The 18317-nt window shown below is 41.2% G+C and overlaps 1 protein-coding gene across 1 annotated transcript in view; it reads right to left on the bottom strand.

Moving 5' to 3' along the window:
* LOC136099675 (ALK tyrosine kinase receptor-like) overlaps window positions 1–13444 on the bottom strand; it is an 84638-nt gene extending 71194 nt beyond the window's left edge. The window contains exon 1 of the mRNA XM_071807262.1: window positions 13162–13444. Coding sequence (XP_071663363.1) covers window positions 13162–13444 — 283 coding nt within the window. The remainder of the gene's footprint in view (window positions 1–13161) is intronic.
* Window positions 13445–18317: the final 4873 nt, after the last annotated feature.

Here is an 18317-nt window from a genome sequence, read left to right as displayed (position 1 = left end):
ATGTAATGGAATAGAAATTCCCTGACATGACTCTTCATGGTATATCATGCCTAAGAAGTCCAGTCAGTTGAAATTTAGGCTGGAACTCAATGATCTCCAGAAACTGGATTTGGAATGACTAATTCCTGAATGTAACCAGATATCCTTGCAGAAGGAGGACAGATTAAGGTTCAAGGCAAATGCTGTATGTAATATAGATCTTAACCTCATTTAGCAGCAATGTTGTTTAAGGCTTTATTAAGGGATTGAGTTACTGCTTCTGCTTAAGCAGAAGTGACAGAGTCATTCACAAGGGTAATAAAAATAAACAAGATAATGCAAGAGAGGGAATTGCACCTACTGGTAAGGAAGTAACTGAAAAGACTAGGTGGCTCTTCTATTACCACTCTGTGGAAAGCATAATGTGATCCAGTGTCCAAAAGCAACTCAATTTAAGTAGATTTTTCAAAAAGCCTTCATTGAGGTCTCCCATAAAAGGAATGTGGTCAACAAAAAAAATCAAAGCTTTTCCATGTAAGTGATTTTCTGAGGATGCAGAAAAGCAATACGATCTACAGGGCTCCATTAGAAGGCTCTTGGCTATAGCCCTGCTACCAACAAGCACTTTGTTCTTGATTAATGTTCTTCTGTGTGAAAGGACTGGGGTTTTTGTTTGTTTGTTTTTAGAAATTTACTTTCCTTCTCTATCCCCATTCATAAAGTATCTAGAGAGGATAAACATTTCCGGCTTATACAGGTTTCCCAGAACAGCTGGTGCCTTTGCTTTTAGTGCAGAGAGGCTTCTAGGTCTGACTGGAAGCATCCTGTCAAAACTGCACAAATGAAGCTTGCTTTGGTAATGCTGGTATTGTAAAATATTCCTGGATAGCACTATTAATCTTGCACTCAGCAGCCATTTAATTTTTCTCAGGGTTTATCCTAACAGACTCTGAATAAACTCCTGCAAAATAATTACTATAAAATGATTTATTTAGCAAGCTAACCAGTGAGCACTGAGGACATTCAATAGAGAATCTGTTTGTTAAAGATTCCTTGCCTGACACTATTAATTCACAAGTGAGGAATTGGTGGGCAGACTTTATAGATTACAGGTACTGAAGTACCCATCGGTTTTAAAAGGATAGTTCTGTTAGAAATTCCAGGCTACAATTCTTCAAGCAAAGCATTGTCCCCTTCCTGACACTCTGATGATGCTATGATGTTAAAGGTGGAATGAATTGCTCTCTGAAGTGCCTCGTTTTCTCTCTGTTGACTACAGAGGGACCCTGGAGACTGGCTTTGACATGATGCCTAACTTTCAGATCGCTGAAGTCACAAAAGATGAATATCACCTTGTCTAACTTCATACAACAAAGCATCTGAATGTCTGAACTAAATCTTGCCTAGGGAGATTGAATCCCGTGACGTCGTGAATTAGATGACTGGTTTATTATACAGATTTTATTTCCTGACAGTTCAGTTAAGGTCTAGGCTGAGAATTGCACTGAACTGCTTGGGAATTAGCTTTGCAAGTTGGAGTTTAGGAGAGTCCTTTTTTGTTTCCTATCCAGTGAAAATATTTTCTGACCTTAGTTCAAATGCTAAAAAGAGCAGACAGCATCAGCAGAATGTAGAAGTGTTAAAATGAGTTCTCCTATACACTATTAAGTCAAAGAAATAATCCATTGCTCGGCTTTATAAACTGGAAAAGAAACTGTCTTCATTTCATCTAATGCCTTTCCTACGCACTCTTTATGGGCACTTGGCACTTAGTAAAATCCACACAAGTACAGCAAGATTCCTCAGGCAAACAGGGAAGCTCTGCCATGACCAAGCTCTCTGCCCCAGTAACTTTTGGACTGAGTGTAATATTCTAAAGAAAACTCCCCAGTGACAGCACTCAATTATACCAACACAGTCCCAGCTTAGGCAGAGCCCGGCATTAACTAAAATCTCAAAGCTGACGGCAAGTCTACTCTTTCCTGTTGCATCAGTCAAATCCCTTGACTTAAAATTGTTAGAGATCCACCAGTAAACTGCTGGTTATTGTTGCCACCACAACTGGCCTGCCTCTGTTCACTCACTACTTGTCTCTCATTTCTAAGATGGATGAAAAGGCTGTTTAAAATTGTTTCCATTTCCACCCAACTAATTCCATCCCAGGTGTCAGCTAATCTAATGCTCACCCACTGCGGCCCAGCCAAGGGGCTTTGGTCATCTTTATTAATCTGTTGTCGCTTGCCTTTGTAATATGCATGCTAAGGAATTCACAGTCTGATTTCTTTGTCCTTTGCTTGTACTCAGTGCACAGCACAGACCAGACTCACCTGTGAGTACTGCTCTGAGATGGTGCAGCAACGTGAATAAATGGAAACAGTAATAAACTCCTCTGTAGTATTTACAGAACAGTATCACTGTGGGCTTGCAGTGTAGGAAGGGAAATTTTGCATGACTGACTTCCATTTGGTGGCATCCTGCCCGGTCATGACACTTCAGTTCCATTTCAGCAATTATCCTAATTGTCCAGGAAAGAAATGCACTGTTTACTTGAAAAGTCAAAAAATAATATGAACCAGAGAATGCTCTGACTGCTATTATACTTGAGAAAGACAACTGTAATGCATTACAGACACTGCTGATGTTTGGTACTGTTAGCAAAAGAAGCAGCAAGTGGACACATCTATTATAATTTAAGGGGAGCTACATGAAGTCACAAATTAGCCCACATTCTACAAGTCAACAATTAAGATGAAGACTACTCTTTACAATATAAACTTATAATGGAGTAATAATTGCCCTAAAGGTTTTGTGATGAGATTAGACAGGCAGGAATGTTTTACGAGGAGAAATAGGCTTGCCCAATTGAGAGAAATTGCCTGATTTCACTTGGGAGCAGAGGAAGTTGGAGGTGCTCCAAAGATGAAGTTAGAAGAAAACAGAAGACAACACTGTAAGCATGGAAGATCTCTGCAAACCACTCTGTGCAAAGATCACAGAGTCATAGAATGTCCTGAGCTGGAAGGGACCCACAAGGGTCATCGAGTCCAACTCCTGTCCCTGCATGTGGCAACCCCACAGTTCACACCATGTGTCTGAGGGTGTTGTCCAGTCTCTTCTTGAACACTGTCAGGTTTGGGGCCGTGACACCTCCCTGGGGAGCCTGTTCCAGTGCTCCAGCACCCTCTGGGTGAAGAACCTTTTCTTAATGTCCAGCCTGAACCTCCCCTGGCACATCTTCCTGACATTCCCTCGGGTTCTGTCATTGAGCAGGTCAAACATCTCTTGGAGTAGAAATTTTTTCTAACATAAGATCAAAAAGGTTATTCTGCATTTCTCATTTGTCTTAATCAGTTTAAAGTCATACTTTTAGAAAATATACTTTGTACAACATGCATTTTGCAATCCATTTTTTAAAAAATCAGTGTAACTGTATAGTAGTATGTACCATTGCAAACAGTAAGCATTGGCTCCAGCCTCCTTGACCTACAATGAAAGAACAGCTATTACTTACACCTAACTCTTCTGTTTTCCAAACCAAACTCTTCTTTTGGCTGTGAAGAACCCAGCAATGACAAAGAAACTGAAGTCCAAATCAGTGATGTTCCTATCAAACATCTTGTTAGGCTTATCCTTTTTCAAAAGTTTTGATGATAACTGTATACAGACAGCTTATTCAAGAAGTCAAAGCTCCAGCAATTAATGGGATGACACGCAATGTGCTTTTACAGCTTTTGCTAGCAGAAGCTCCACCCAAGTAACTTCATAGTTTACTCACTTCTTTTACTTTACGAAACACCTCACATGCAATAAACACTTTTGTTAATTTGCTGTCTAAGTGACTTGGAAATTTTTCTAGACAGGTGAGTCACTTTACTACTGTTTTGTTACTGATGTGTACAATAAAAGCGCCTGATGAGTTAACGCTATTGCCGAAACTTTACACTTAGTGTTTCTGATCTTACAGTGACGATAGCTTTCTTTTTGTTATGATTTCATCAGCATATGTTCACAAACTGATGTACACACACTGTTATTCCATGAGGTGCTTAAAGAGTCAACAGTGACTTTCTCTAAATCAATAGCAATGCTGATAATATTATAGAAATATCGAAATACGATCCTTTGCATTTTTTTTTTTTGTGCTGTGTAACATGATGCTCAATTTATGCAGTTGTTGCTTACAGCCCTAAATGGCATCTTAAAAACAGGGTACATAGTTTAGGCTTAAGAGCATGGAACATTCACTGCTGTAGTCTCCTCAAAATCATTTATTCTAGATTGTGGCTCACACAAATCAACCGAAAGAGCTCAGATCCCAGTGTGCCGTAACCCATCATCTCACAGAACCAGACAGATTGTCTCTTAACCCTCAAAGTTTCGAGGTATCAAAATAGTTGCTTTGGACATCTTCATTCACATCAAATGAAAAATTCACCATTGACACTATTTTTGGAACATGATAAATCGCTCTGTAAGAGTTGACTAAATTGTATCTCCTTATAGTTCTGAAGAATATTGCCAAACCTCTTATTTCGCTTACAAATATGCTGATACTCCGTCAATCAGACCCCATGAACAACACAATTCAATCTGGAACTGGCCCCAGAACCCAGACAACTCATTTAAGTGCTTACAACCTCTCATTTGTACAAAACTTCAGCACCTCAGCTGGCAATCATTTAAAGAAGGAGGGGTAAAAGTATTCTTAAATTTTCTTTCATGTAATAAAACCAGACGGGTAATTTAAGATCTTGCCATCCCTGTGTGACTTCTGGATCAATGTGCCTTACTAGCAAGGCTTTCAAAGGCTCGATTCATAAAAGCCCTGCATGCTTCATTTATGGAGGGACTCCGTAAAACTGCCTCCATGGAAGCACTGCGCAGTGTCTGTCCTTTCTCATCCACACAGGTGAAAGGCACGCCTCCGGAAAATTCAGTAATGACAGCACTTTTGAAAACTCCTGGGGGACTAAGGAACATGGTTCCCATTAATTTGTGCTCCTAAGTCACTTGGCAGCTTTTGAAAGATCCTCTCTTTCCCCACATTTTTCATTATCTCAAAGCAAAAGAATCGCAACACACAGGTTTAATGATCTCGACCGAGATTCTGATGTGTGGCTACAGGTTGTGAGTTTCCAAATACAGCATAAAGGAGTCTCATTTGTTGAAAGGGCATGCACTCCCTTTCAGAAAATTTTGGTCCCCTGTTACAGACTCTTAAATTTTTCAGGGAAAAATCAATGTACCAGGTCTAGTCAGTTGGCATTTCTATTTATGTATTATGGATTTGATTTGCAACTACAAGGTCAAGGCTTTTTGGTTTTAATTATTCTGTTCCAGAGTGTCTACTTCACTGTATCCACCACTGCTGGCACCAACGTGCCATACCCCTCCAATAACAGATACAGTGCAGAATTATTAAAGAATGTTGGTGGTTTGGTGCAGCGGTTGGTTTGCTAAGAAAGCTGGCTGCAGTAGACACACAAAAACAGAAGAGCAGTCCAAAGCAAGCAGGGCTCCCTGGGGCAGGTTTTGGACAAGAAGGGAGGTTTTGGACAAGAAAAGGGAAGAGCTAGACAGGGTCTTATAGCAAGACTGGGGCAGATCTGCAATAAGACCTCTCAGACAGAGAAAAGCTGAAACTGAATACTTCAGACGATCAGCCCTGAGGTATAGAAGTACCCTGAGCCAAAATCAAAAGAAGTCCTCACTGTGGGAAAGAGGAGGAAATATAAGTTTTCTGAATCTTGTATGTGTTGCACCGCTACAGAGCAGCAGTACCTCAGAGTCCAGTGCTGGTGTGTACCATACCTATGCAGGCCTTTAAAAAATAAGGTTCTTGCTGCTGGCCTTATTTCATCTTCCACAACCTGGAAGCACACACGGAAAACCTTCTTTCCTTCTTGTCCTATCTTCTCCTTGTTCTTGTTCTTCATCTTCCAAAAATGATTTTGCTCACCAGTGCCCCTCAGGCTCTCATGAGTCATGCCAGAAAAACGGGCTAGCACTCACCTGAACATCCAGATATTTATCTTTTCATTTGATAATTGTAAATGTTAATTGTCTAATCCTTTTGCATTAAATTCAGTTTTCACAATTCACTGAATTCCCTTCAATCTCAATTGGTTTCTTTGCTGATTCAACAGATTATCCATCTAGTTAATTCAGTCTGGTTGACTGAGTGGCTATCTGATCAAGTTTGATTGCTCTACTTAATTAATTGGATTGTAAGTGTTTATTCCAATCACTTTCTAACTGGTCAAATTCTTTAAACATTTTCAGTTTCTAGACCAATTATTCTTGCCTGATAGCCTGTCATTTGTTTTCAGTGTTACTGGTTTATCGCTTTCTCTCCTTTCCTCACCTCTCCCTCTCTCATTTATTCTTTTGCTCACACAGTCCGACTCCCTCCCTTTTGCTTGATCATCTCCCTCTTCTGCTCTTACTTTCTAAGTTTCCCTGCTGTCTCTCACCTCTTCTCAAAGACCACTGCAATTCCTCACAAACAGGAATCAAGTTGCATAGCCAGGTCTTAACATCTTCAAACATCAGTCCTGTCTAAATCAAAAGCCCTTCCTACAGTTAACAGTGAACTTCCTGCATCTATGTAAAACAAAGCTCAGAGCAAAACTACCCCTGACCTTGTTTTAGCAAAATCAAGGTTCCGCATTCCCTCTGTTGCAGGGGTAAGGGCTTGTTATGGAGGGAGAAAGGGAGAGAGACACTATCATCTGCTTGTGCAACAGATGAGCTTGCATAAATCACTGAACCTGGAGTAATACTTGTTTAAAATCATTGGGTCACCCATAAATCATCAGTGTCCTCCCATTTCTCAAGTGATAATAGTGAATCCTATGATTGTTTCAATAAATCCAAGTAGTTAAAACATCACAAGAACTAAGTGGCAGCAATTAATAGTAATAAAAATAAGTTCAATTTGGGGAAAGCAGATTAGAGAGTTCATTTTCTTTCACTGAATCAATGGCTCCCCTGTTGAAATAAGCCTCAATTAAGGGAGAAGGTCAGTATAAAAATCATATACAGCATTAAAAAGATAATGTATTGGCCAATTCTTCAAGGTGTTAAAAAGTACTTAAGAGCCACAACTGCCAACATTGGTAGAGGAACTGAGGGATTTGCAGTGTCTCTCAAGCAGCTCCTGGTACCTCTTATGAACAGGCCCTTCTTTTTTGATTATTAATGCTTTGAATTTTAAAGGCTGGTATTTCTCAATTCTGTTTCTTATCCCAAGTCACCTGTGTTTTTCAGAATTAGAGCAGATGAAACTGTCCCCTCTGGTAAGACTGTCTAATACCCAAATTCCATCCTTCTGTGGCAAAATTCAGCCTTTCCACCTTCTGTATGAATGCATCCATTTTAAAGACCAGTTTTACAAGCGTTATTATACCATATAAAACACTTCTTTATATATCCCTCCTCATATCTTAAAAAAGCCAAATATCTCAGAGTACTACGTCCCATTGACCAACACACTGGCACGACAGACCTATGAAAACCAAATGTTTTAGTTATCCAGGTTCATTTCCCACCCCTCCTTTGGTGAGTACGCTAATGTTTTAAATAGATTAAATTATTTAACAAAACCATAACTGTCTAAACTTGGCTCCACAAGAAGTAGGTGTTCACAGTCAGTAACAGAAATGCTAAATCACTAATTCATGACTGTAAGAAACTACAGTAAGAAACTACTGTAAGAAACTAATTGAGTTACTGTGCCTCTTCTAGAAGCAATATTAAGACTAAATTTGCTTAATTTTTTATTCCCAGCATTACTATAACTTAATTTTTAAAAGATGAAAATGAAAAATGAAGAAGTATATAAGCTCCATAACAAGTGCATTAAATTTATTTTACTTAAACGAGCACAAACTCACAAGTGAAATAATTTTCACTTTGGAATTAGCTTAAAACGATTTAGCTTCACTACAGCCACCACACTCATCTGTAAAGCAGTTTTTTCTCCAACACAAGATCCTTACAGCATTAAAACACTATCAGGTTAGAGATGGGTTTTGGCACACAACGTGAAGTCAGAATAATCAGTCATATCTCATGGGAGAACAGAGGTGAATGGGGAGGAAGGTGGTTGCCAAAGAATTTGGAGGCAAATATTAAAATAGTAAAGCTTTTCCAAATGCCTACTTACTGAAATTAGATTCACAGGAAAAACAGCTCGGTGGAACTGTATAAATAGTATAGGCCACTCCAAGGAAAATGCAGCCAATCTGCCTAATTATTATTATTTTTTTTAAATTAAGGCTACTCAGAACTTAATCCAAACATACTGAATAAAATTCCCATTGACCTCAATTAGCACTGGATCTATCCTGTGGCTTGGTAAGCTCCTTAACCATGGCATTAATACCAAAGAAAATTCTCCAGCTTCCTTTACATAAAAATTACCTGGATAGGCCAAGTAGGTATTACGGTATATGTTGGTCCAAAACCTCAAATAGAGACAACTATTTCTAAAGTTTAAGACTACCTTTTTTTTTTTTTTTAAATAACGTCTCTTTTTTAGTTTTATAACCCTGGCACAATCCTAACTGTGCTCATTGTCCTGTTCACCCATCTCCTGAATTTTGGAGCAGTGGTGGATCACCAGACCATATCAAATGACATTGTTGGTTCCAGCGAAGGTACATGTCTTCTCTCCTCTGCCCCATAACCACAACTAAGCAAATAATTAATTAAAAAATATTGACTTCACAAATCTTCTGTAAACATATGGCAATTTTACTCAAGTGAAACTTTCTTAAAAGTAATACAACATTTATAATTAATTGATTATTAACATCCCAATTAGCTGTGTGTTATGTTGGACTTCCATTAGAAACCTGTGTTTAAATTTTTTACTGTGAGAACAAACATTCACTGGAACAGGGGGACATGGTGGAGTCCCCATCACGGGACATTTTGAAGATACAGCTGGTCTGGATGCAGATAATCTCACCCAAACTCCCTTCCCCATGAAAGGCTGGACCAGATGATCTTCTGAGGTTGATTCCAGCCTGGGCTGTTTTACAGTTCCACTGGATACACTGATACTATTTCAGTTCTTGGTTTGGAAGAGGTTAACTTTGCTAGGCAATTTTCCAGTAGGAAGCATCCAGAACTCATTCTGAAAAGTGGCTCACTGGTACTTCATTAAGTTCAGTTAACCACAGCACCCTGTCAGCAAATTAATTTATAAGACAAACTGCAAAAGCGAGAATATGTGGGAAAACTGGAATGATACATATTCAGGTTTTGTCTGAATACACAAAAACATCATTTTAGTAGTGATTCAGATACATAAGTAATCCTGTTTGGACAAAGCCCTTATTGACTTCCTGTAGTTGATTCATAAATCTCTTGCTCGACTATTTATCAAATGGGATCATGAAAAATTCTATCTGGAAGTTACCCATATTTCTTCATACATGTTGCAAGTCCATATGCGTACTCCACCCCCACTGCCTTTTTTTCTCCAGTAAAACCACCTTTAAGTCTTCAAAATTTTTCCTATCTTGAGAGGTCATCTGCTTTGGATCAAGGATTTTGCTTTTAGTACAACCTTAACTTTGCATAAGTATTATAACCATGACATCATTACAGAACTAACTGCTTACCAGCTCTGAAGATAATGAGTGTATTCCTATGTACTTTCAGTATGTACTGAAAAAAGATATTGCTGAGTGGACAGAAACATTAACTTAATCCACAACACACTCCAAAATAAATATGTTTTTTATGTTGCTTACTGAGCTTGAAAACTTGAAAGCTAAGTGCTTCCTCTTGGACAGGCTGAGTGTCTGAAATAGCTGTTTTAAACAGCCTCGGAGCGACATTAAACCTTTAACATGTTTTAGAAGCATTTGATGTCCACGCCTCTTACTTAAAAAGTTACTTAGAACTGGGAAATCGAACATTGCTAAGTAAAACAATGTCTTGTCATTTTCTTGTGCTTACTATTAAGTACTTTAATTAAGACTTTTGGAAATAAGTTAGCAAATTAATTAATTCACAACTGCAGTACAAAATGAGTAAGAAACCCATTAAATATCATTAATAAATCAATACATTACTTAGGAAATGAACTCTATTTTTATTACTAGAAATTACCATCAACTATAAAATGCCACTGTACTAATTACTTTATTCGTAGAAGGAACGAATTCTTAACTGACATTATTAAATTAATTTACTACTTCTCTGCAATTTGTAATTTTTTTTTTTTTTTTGCTTTGGATATTGCACTTACTTAAATAGTAAGTTGTAAGAAACAAAATCACACAATCAATAGTATAGGTTTTACTCAGAAACACAGTCTGCTTCACATTTAAGACAGCAACTGAAAGTCAATTGGCAGTGGGATGATGGGCAATGCTACCTGTTTCATGTCCTGATCCAAAACCTATAGAAGTCCAAGTAGCCTTTCTATTGACTGCAGAGGCTTTCTGATTGAAAGTAATTATATGGTTCAGGAAACTTTATGTGAAAAACAACAAAAAAAACCCCAACAACAACAAAATCCACCAAAAGAAAACCCAAAAACCCAAACCAACCAACCAAACAAAACCCCACCTCAAACAAACAAATAAACCCAAAACAACAACAAAACCGGATCAAACCAAACAAACCCCAAACACTTAGCACCTATCAAGTGCTAAAAAGCCTTTAAAGAATTAAAGTCAGGGGATGGAGTATGTTGATGATGAACTACAGACATGAGAAGAGATGAAGCAAATAGAGTTGTGGCCAATCCTGAGCATTAAAAAGCAAACAAACAAACGAACAAACACAAAAAAACCCAACAATAACACCTCATCCAACAAACAAACAAACAAAAAACAACAACAAAGCAAACACACCAACCAACCAACTCCAATCAAAACCAAATGAAATCCCTCAATTTGCAAGGGCTTTCCTTTTTTCTATCAATCTTTACCCAATCAAGATCGATTGTATGATGGGAATTTGGAAATGCGAAGATATTCAAGTGACAAAGCCCTTTGATTTTCTAATTTGCGGCACTGCTAAATGAAGAAAGGGAAATACAGAGTACAACGAAGACAATGCAAGGATAGAATTATGTTTGTACTCAACCATTTTTAGTTAGATGGTATATCAATCTAGAATTTTTAAATTTGGAATAAAAAAGAATCAAGAATTTTATCCGCATCTGAATTTTTTTTTTTAAATCTTAATTTTCCATTCAATCCTAAAGAGGCTATTATTTTTTCAGTTCAAACGCAATAAAAATCTCATCTTTTCCATGATTAAAGAAGCCAAAAAATGGAAATCCCAATGCTCAGAAGCAAACCCCAACTTCAAACTTCTACCTTCTTCACATCTTGGCATTTAATTTAGATCCAAACCTGTATTCACCTACGGAAATGGTAGCCTAATTTCCTAAGATTGTCTACGTGCCTTTATTTATCTTTAAGTTGTGTATATGGTCTTTAAAAGGTTGAAGCTTCTTAGTGTTTCTCAGATGTTTCCTTCCCAAATTCACTCATGTTTTAGGTGCTTCAGTGACATCAAGGTACCCAAGTAGCTAAGCTGCCCAAAGGCTAACAGTTGCAGAAAAATCAGGTTTAGATTAATCTTTTCTTATTGCTTTCCCTATTTCCTCCAAGCCTAAGGTGCCACCTTTGGCTGCTCATCATCACCTTCTTTTCTAGTAAAAGGACACAGCACCGCATCTTCAGCTGTGTGCAGAACGCTTGGCAGTTTCAACAAACAGAAAAAGAACAAGTGGTTTTATTCCCTCCTGGTATTATTCATACACCGTGTCCTGTAAGCAAAGAAGGGGAGTAGCCTACTGCCAGAAATCTGTAGACAAAATGGGAGATTTGTTCCTTCTTTTTCTCACAATGTATCTTAATAGCTTCAGCAACTGCCATCTGTCATCTGCAAATGGGTGCCCAGCAGAACGGGCAGAACATTATCCTTTCCCTCAGCCAACCGTCCTTCACCTACAGCTCTCCTTCAAGTACTCCCAAGAGGAGCATCCATGGACCCTCATGGGAGCTGAGTATCTCCCGCCGTCTGTGGTAATATTTGTTGCTCTGATTTCCCAAAGCACTGTAGATTTGAATGACTCCTGTCCTGCTCACTTTGTTTTGGGGAGCTGAAACACTTTATTTTCAGCCTGAGAGAGATACCAAGACAGGTTCCAAGCATCAGCAGCAGAACAGGAGCATTCTGTCTGAACATGCCTCGTGCTTTCAGCAGAACGTCAGGTGGTTCCTAGCTGGAACTTAGAGAACACCTTTGCGTGCAGATAGTGCAACAAACCCCTTAATACAACTGGCCTTTGTGGAGAGCAACGTGAATAACCGAAGTAATGTATATTCTGCAGCAATTTCCCTGTCCTAGACAGGTTGAAAGAAGGACATGCAGCTCAACTCAGCAGTACTCCAAATAAATAAAACGGACGAAAGGTAATGTGTTAAGTGCTATAAGTAATAATGTTCTTCACTGACATGCCACCTAAAGATTTCAGTATGATTCAGAAGATCCATAAAGCCAGTAGAACTAAAATGCAGCTGCCTCTGGCATGAAGCACTAAATTCACACACTGGAATTGATAACAGAACTCGTATTTTAAAAAGTTACCCCTATTAAGGTTGCCCATCATTAAAATTCCACACACTACATTGAGCTATTAAGGGTTACTCGGCAATAACTACTTTGGAACATTGCCAAAGAAAGGCATACTTTATTATAACCAAGTTTTCCACAGTTGTTTAAAAAAATAACCATGAAATTTGTTACTAGAAACAGCAAAAAGATGGCTTGCAAGTTATCTGTCTAGGAATTGCTCATCTGTTCTGCTTTCTGATGCAGAAATGATAGGCATCTGGCAAGCCAGGATGAATACTGCTTTGGTTTTCCCAAAATGAAATTTTCCTAGAAATTCTTTCCAAAGGGAAAAAAAAAAAACAAAAACCCACCAACAAACTATACTAAAAACAACTTGCATCGTTTAAGAAGTTAAAAACTTCTAAGGTAACATCAAAAAAATTTTTCCTTGGAAGGGAATTTTTTTTTTTAATTTAAAAGATTGATTTGACAAGATGCCTTCATTCTGTGAGAGTTCTGTAACAGTCAGAAATCATGCTCCCCTCCAAAAAGGCACCAAAACGCTATGAGCTAGAAGCAATAAAATGTTACCTGTACTGCAGTTCTTCATCGCAAAGGAATCCACAGCTGCTACGCTCTTGTTCCCATTGGCAACATACTCCAGTGAGATTCGAAATGGTTTCTCTAGATGTCCAACTCTCCTCTGAAGCAACACCCATCTGGTCTCATCATACAGCGAGAGGAAAGAACAAAGGAGAAGAGTGGTAAGAAAGGCTACTTTACAAGCACCAAATCCTCCAAAGCAGCAGCTCCACAAGTGGCTTGTCACCCCGTGCCTTTTACCCCAAACCTCACACCCCTCATGGTGTCCCATGGTCAAAGCCTTTCCCTCCAATGGATTTTGCAAAAGCACGCTTCTAATTGCCAAGATTTCCACCCAGCTAAGATGTGGAAAACCCAGCTAAATAGTAGCTTATTGCTCTCTTCTGTCACACTTCTGTGCTTCTGGATTTCTCACAGATGTCTGCCTGCTTTTTAAAAGAAACCCAACTTTCTTTGCAAGGCAAGCTGTGAGATCTGCAGTATACGTGCACACCCCCTCTAAATACTATTCCTCCTGTTTCTCACCGTGGTGTCTCTTAGTCACTCCGGCAATAAGCCAGTCTCCAGGGCCTGAGCAATAGCTGTAATTCCCAGCACCGCGTCACTGGTTGAGGTAACACGCTTTGCTTCTAATGGAGCTGGCTGGAATGTCTACAAGTGCATGAAGCACTACAACTAAAACACTCCTCCTCTGCACTCCTTCCCTCACCACCTCACAAACAAACAAACAAACACTCCCACCGAATAAATCAAGGAACTAAGAGACTGGATTGGCAGCCCCGGAGCCTAACATCCCCACTCCATGAGTGTTTCAACTTAGCTTGCTGCTAGGAGTAAATGAGAACAAGAACTCTGTATAAGCTTAATTTCTTCTCTGAGGTGCTAGCAGGCACCAAGGCCTGGCTGACTCTGATGTCCCCCTTCTCACCTGCGGTCAGCTGGGTCTGCTGGTCCACCCAAAACACCTCACCGGGCAGCACAAGAACTATGGGTAGACCCTCAGCTCTTACACATCCCCCTCTGATTTAACTTTCAAATGTTCTGTGTTCAGCAAGACATGTCTAATGACAGACAGTAAAAATGTAAGCTTTTTCCCTGTTATACTGAAATTCTGATCTTCAAGGAAAACTTTAAGGAATGAAACACTTGTACGATAACATGCCCATTTCACCTTTCATGCCTGGGGACAGGCTGTCAGTAAAACCATCTGTTGACATCATTTGGGAAGGTCTGCCTCCCACGAGGTGTGTATTACTCTGGCAGCGATACAGAGCCTATCACTCATTTCACCCCAGTTTATTCCATGCCTACTCACTAACCATAAACACGACCAGACACAAGAGATTCTGTAAAGTCACTCAGTCCCTACTAATCCACTGCTTCATATTTCTCTTCTGCTACAGGAAAAAATGCAGCACCAGTGAAAAAAGATTTCTTTTTAGTGAACTGTAACTGGTCAGCTGGACCCAAACTAGACAACAGGGGTCTAATAAAGCCGATTACGAAATGTTCTTTACAGCTCCAGCTGCCATTTTTAAAAGATGAGAACAAAAACTTAGTATGTTTCCTTAAGTTGCTTTCAAACACCAATATTAAGCATTTTTGAGGAAGACTAACTTTCTGGTTGACATAACGGGTCAGGGGCAATACATTTTTCACTGCTCTTACAACGTTTCCTCATCAAGTTCCCCTGTCACTCTGAGCGTATGGATTTGTGCCAGTACGTGGGCTGTGTAGAAGGCGACATTTTTTCTTGGACAATGGAAATGAAACAGATGTTCTGAACAAAAGAAACCACAGTTTATCTGGTATCCATAACAAGAACCTCCTAGTCCAGAAATATGACAAAATGTGCGTGTTACCAAGTGAAGAAACACTTCCAAAAGGAAATATAACAACATATGCATGACATTTGCACCGACCAACCATCACTTATGCCTGCTACAACCATGGATCATTCCCAAATTGCAGCCCCTGTACTTATGAGGTTCAGCAAGACCAAGTGCCAGGTCCTGCACTTGGGTCACAACAACCCCAGGCAGTACTACAGGCTCAGGGTGGCTGGAAAGTGCCTGGGGGAAAAGGATCACAGAATCACAGAATAGTTGGGCTTGGAAGGGACCTCTGGAGAATATCTAGTCCAACCTACCTGCTACAGCAGGTTCACCTGCAGCAGATCACACAGGAATGTGTCCAGGTGGGTTTTGAATGTCTCCAGAAAAGACGACTCCACAACCTCTCTGGGCAGCCTGTTCCAGCGCTCTGGCACCCTCAAAGTAAAGAAGCTTCACCTCATACTCAGATGGAACCTCCTTTGCTTCAGTTTGTGCCTGTTGTCCCTCATTCTATTGTTGGACACCACCAGAAAGAATCTGGTCCAATCCTCTCAACACCCACCCTTGAGATATTTATAAACACTGATGAGATCTCCTCTCAGCCTTCCCTTCTCCAGGCTGAACAGACCCAGCTCTCTCAGTCTCTCACTGATGTCAGAGATTGGAAGGGACCTCGAAAGATCATCCAGTCCAATCCCAGCGCCAGAGCAGGAACACCCAGATGAGGCCACACAGGAAGGCGTCCAGGCGGGTTTTGAATGTCTCCAGAGAAGGAGACTCCACAACCCCCCTGGGCAGCCTGTTCCAGTGTCTGGCACCCTCACTAAGAAGAAGTTTCTTCTCATAGTTAAGTGGAACCTCCCGTGTTCCAGTTTGCACCCATTACCCCTTGTCCTATCATTGGTTGTCACCGAGAAGAGCCTGGCTCCATCCTCTTGACACTCACCCTTTACATATTTATAAACATGAATGAGGTCACTCCTCAGTCTCCTCCAAGTTAAAGAGACCCAGCTCCCTCAGCCTTTCCTCATAAGGGAGATGCTCCACTCCCTCCATCATCTTTGTTGCCCCGTGCTGGACTCTCTCCAGCAGGTCCCTATGCTTCCTGAACTGAGGGGCCCAGAACTGGACACAATATTCCAGATGTGGTCTCACCAGGGCAGAGTAGAGGGGAAGGAGAACCTCTCTCGACTTGCTGACCACCCCCCTTCTAATACACCCCAGGATGCCATTGGCCTTCCTGGCCACAAGGGCACGGTGCTGGCTCATGGTCATCCTGCTGTCCACCATGACCCCCAGATCCCTTTCCCCTACGCTGCTCTCCAACAGGTCATTCCCCAACTTATACTGGAACCTGGGGTTGTTCCTGCCCAGATGCAAGACTCTACAAGACTCTACCCTTGTTATATTTCATTAAATTTCTCCCTGCCGAACTCTCCAGTCTGTCCAGGTCTCTGGATGGTAGCACAGCCCTCTGGCGTGTCAGCCACCTCCCAGCTTCTTGTCATCAGCAAACTTGCTGATGGTACACTCAATTCCCTCATCTAAATCGTTAATGAATATATTGAATAATATTGGCCCCAGTACTGACCCCTGAGGCACTCCACTAGATACTGGCCTCCAACTGGACTCTGCACCATTGACCACGACTCTCTGGCTTCTTTCCTTCAGCCAGTTCACAGTCCATCTCACTACCCGATCATCCAGACCACACTTCTTCAGTTCAGCAGCAAGGATGCTGTGGGAGACTGTGTCAAATGCTTTACCGAAATAAAGATCAACCACGTCCACTGCTTTGCCATCGTCTATCCACCTCGTTACGTTCTAATAAAAGGCTATTAGGCTTCCCCTTGGTGAAGCCATGTTGACTGCCCCTAATGAACCTATTGTTCTTGATATGCCTTGAGATGGTGTCAAGAATAAGTTGATCCATCACCTTTCAAGGGATGTGGTGAGGCTGACCTCACCAGTCTATAGTTACCTGGGTCCTTGTTCTTGCCCTTTTTGAAGACTGGAGTGACATCTGCTTTCCTTCAGTCCTCAGGCACCTCTCCCGTTTCCCAAGACTTGGGAAAGATGATGGAGAGTGGTCCAGCAATGCCCTCAGCCAGCTCCCTCAGCACCCACGGGTGCGTCCCATCTGGACCCATGGATTTATGGATGTCCAGATTACTTAATTGGTCCCTAACCCAGTCCTCATCAACTGAGGCAAACTCCTCCATTGTCTCGGCTTTCTCTGGGGCCTTAGTGGTACGGGGCTCCTCAGGACAGCCTCCGGCAGAGTAGACGAGACAAAGAAGGCATTCAGTAACTCTGCCTTCTCTGTATCTTCTGTCACCAAGGCACCCACCTCGTTCATCAGTGGGCCTACATTGCCTCTGGTGTTAGTTTCATCTGCCACATATCGGAATAAGCTCTTCCTGTTGTCCTTGAACCCTTTTGCAAGGTTTAATTCTAAGGAGGCCTTAGCTTTCCTAGTTGCCTCCCTGCATCCCCTGACAACAGCCTTATATTCTTCCCAAGTGGCCAGCCCCTCCTTCCATGATCTGTAAACTCTCCTCTTCCACTTGAGCTTGCCCAGCAGTTCCCTGTTTAACCACGCAGGTCTTCTGGCTCCCTTCCTTGACTTCCTGCGTTTCAGGATGCTCTGATCTTGAGCTTGGAAGAAGCAGTTCCTGAATGCTAATCAACTATCTTGGGCCCCTTTACCTTCAAGCAGCCTTGCCCATGGGATTTCCCCTAGCAACTGTTTGAAAAGACTGAGGTTTGCCCTGCTGAAGTCCAGGGTTGCAATTCTGCTTGCTATCCTGTTCCTGCCACACAAGATCCTGAACTCCATCATCTCATGGTCGCTGCAGCCAAGGCGGCCCTCAACCTTTACTGCTTCAACCAAACCCTCCTTGTTAGTGAGGATGAGGTCCAGCAGTGCACCTCTCCTAGTTGGCTCCTCCACCATTTGCATCAGAAAGTTATCATCAGTCTACTGGAGGAACCTCCTGGACTGTGGCTGGCTGGCTGAGCAGTCCTTCCAGCAAACATCAGGGAAGTTAAAATCCTCCACCACAACCAGGGCCTGTGACTGTGAGGCTGCTCTCAGGAGGCCTCCTGTAGGAGGTCTCATCAACTTCCTCATCTTGATCTGGTGGCCTGTAACAGACACGCACAACAGTATCAGCCCTGCCAGCCTGCCCCTTAATTCTCACCCATAGACTCTCAACTTGCTCCTCATCCATGCCTGGACAATACTCAATACATTGTAGTTGCTCTCTCACCTAAAGAGCAACTCCACCACCACGCCCGGCTGGCCTG

This window comes from Patagioenas fasciata, chromosome 3 (assembly GCF_037038585.1).
Source record: "Patagioenas fasciata isolate bPatFas1 chromosome 3, bPatFas1.hap1, whole genome shotgun sequence".
NCBI lineage: Eukaryota > Metazoa > Chordata > Aves > Columbiformes > Columbidae > Patagioenas > Patagioenas fasciata.
Note: the sequence above shows the minus strand (reverse complement) of the source record. Positions and strands in the feature narration are given on the sequence as shown.